The sequence below is a fragment of the Chlorella variabilis genome (genome assembly GCF_000147415.1).
Source record: "Chlorella variabilis unplaced genomic scaffold CHLNCscaffold_23, whole genome shotgun sequence".
Classification (NCBI taxonomy): domain Eukaryota; kingdom Viridiplantae; phylum Chlorophyta; class Trebouxiophyceae; order Chlorellales; family Chlorellaceae; genus Chlorella; species Chlorella variabilis.
In genome coordinates, this window is record NW_005435065.1 from 39,994 (window position 1) to 42,226 (window position 2,233).

Sequence of the window (2,233 nt, forward strand, 5' to 3'; positions counted from 1 at the left end):
CCGGCAGTACCAACCAGCCCGCCCGCCGCACCTGCGTGTACTTGGTCTCGTACTGGTTGTTGAAGGTGGGCTGGATGGAGTGGATGCACGAGGCGTTGGCGGCGGCCAGCCGGCTCAGCGCCGCCTCGTGCCAGCCAAACAGGAGCTGCATGGCGCCCGCATGCGAGAAGGAGATCTCCTTGCGAACGTCGCCGTCCGCATCCACCAGCCCGGCGTCTGGGTGCATGTCAAACACCCAACCGGGGCTGGCGCGGGCGTCCAAGATGACGCTGAGCCGCAGGCCGCGGGAGCAGACGGTGCGCTGCGCGAAGGGTGGGCGGGGGGGTGATGCGCTCGGCGCGGCGGGCAGATCTTGATTGAAACCGCGGTCTGAAGCTAGGCGCTGCTCTTGCCGACATACGGACTACAAAAGCCTCTCGAGAAAGCAAGCAGGCAAGCAAGCAAGCAAGCAAGCAAGCAAGCAAGCAGGCAAGCGTCAAAACCGGTTTAGTTAAGGTTTGGAAAGTCTGTGGAGGCTGGCTCCCCTCCACCTGCACGTAGTCCATGACCCTGAAGTCAAAGGCCTCCTGGGACGGCTGCTGGTCCTCCCAGCGGAAGGACACAAACAAGATGTCCACTCCCTGGCCCTGCACGGCACGGCACGGCACGGTACGGCATGGTACGGTTATGGCATGGCATGGTATGTGGCACCTCTTCCTGGTCAGTAGTCACAAACTGTGGGAAAACAACCGGTACTCGTGAGTATTCAGTTTTGTGTCCCCAGCCATAGATGGCTTGCAGGGGGCAGCACCCGGAAGCAGCGGCGGGGTGTGGGGGCGGGCGGGTCGGGGCAGGCCAGGCGCGCGCCGCAGCCAGCCAGCCGGCAGGGTGCCGGCCCCCCGGCCAGCAGGCACGCGCTCTGCCCTCTGCCCTCTGCTCTGTGCAGGCCTTCAACCATGCAGCTCTTTAAAAAAGTAAAACAAAGATTTCAGCCAGCCCCCACCTGCACAATGTCGATGATTTCGTCCAGGCTGTGCGGGGCGTCGGCGGGCGGCAGCGGGCCATCGTTGTTGAGATGGAGCAGCAGCCGCATCTCTATCGCAAACAGGGTGGCAAACACCTCTTTGAAGACGCCGCCCTTGCCTCCGCGTGCCGCCTTGCGCGCCGCCGCCCGTCCCGCGCACCCCTCCCTGCCTCTGCCGCCGCCATAGGGCTGCTGCAGGTTGAGCCAGACGACGGCGGCCACCGCCGCCGCCAGCAGCAGCGTGCGCAGCGGGAAGCGGGCGCCGCGCCGCGCGGGCGCCGCGTGCCGCGCCGCTTTGACCATGCCGCCGCCGCCGCCGGGTCCCAGTCACGGGGACCGCAGCCGCTGCAGCAGCACGGCAGAGAAGGGCTGGGGGCGGGCCGTATGTGGCGGGAGCGGCGGCAGCGCAGGCGGGGCGACGGGGCAAGGGGGCGGCGCCTGTGTGCCTTTCCGTGGATGCACCTGGCGATGCCAAGGCGTGACTTTGGTCAGGGCGCGCACCAGCGTTGAGTCGGGCGCTCAGCACACTTGAAAACGGGGGATGGGAGGCGGGGCCCCCGCACAGTGGCTGAATCACGCAGAGGGGATCGGTGCATTGCATCGCCAATGCCGTGGCAGCAGAAGACGTGGGCGGGCCCAACAACTCAGTACGATTGTACACCTATCTCTGACCCAATTGCAGCTGTTTGATTCAATGGCAGTGCCGATGCAGTGGTGCCGGTACAGCAGCGTGCAATCGACACACGAATTGAGGCAGTCCACTACCCGGGGCGCCGCCGCCGCAACCGCCCCAGCTCTCTCGACTGGAGGCAGCGTGCCTTGCCCCTGGGCCGACTGACATCAGGCCTCCACGTGGCTCATGCTGCATGAATACAGCTGACCTGCTAGCTGCTATTCATGAGCATTCACACCGGTCGAATTGCAGCGCTGAACAAGCACAGCAGCTCAAGGACGGAAGAGGGAGGGAGGAGGGTGACAGACAAGTGCTGATGTGGAACGAAATATGGGGTCAGGGCCGCGCGGCGAAAAGGGTGCAGCCGCGATACTGCCAGCCGCCGCCGCTCATGCCGCCGTGGCAGGCGCCTTGGCCTTCTTGCCGCGGCTGCCGCTGCCGCGGCTGCCGTTCTGCTGCTTGGCGGCGGCGGCCGCCGCAGCCGCGGCCGCCTTCTGCTTCGCCTCCGCCTCCTCGGGCTTGAACATGTACACCTGGAAGAAAGAAAATGAGGAAAG

At 65.7% G+C, this 2,233-nt stretch overlaps 1 protein-coding gene across 1 annotated transcript in view; it reads right to left on the reverse strand.

Moving 5' to 3' along the window:
• Positions 1 to 1,306, reverse strand: part of CHLNCDRAFT_58892 (hypothetical protein) — a gene marked incomplete at its 5' end in the record, with an annotated part of 3,569 nt that extends 2,263 nt beyond the window's left edge. The window contains 3 exons of the mRNA XM_005844320.1: positions 32 to 301; positions 531 to 626; positions 983 to 1,306. Of these exons, the coding sequence (XP_005844382.1) occupies positions 32 to 301; positions 531 to 626; positions 983 to 1,306 (690 nt within the window). The remainder of the gene's footprint in view (positions 1 to 31; positions 302 to 530; positions 627 to 982) is intronic.
• Positions 1,307 to 2,233: the final 927 nt, after the last annotated feature.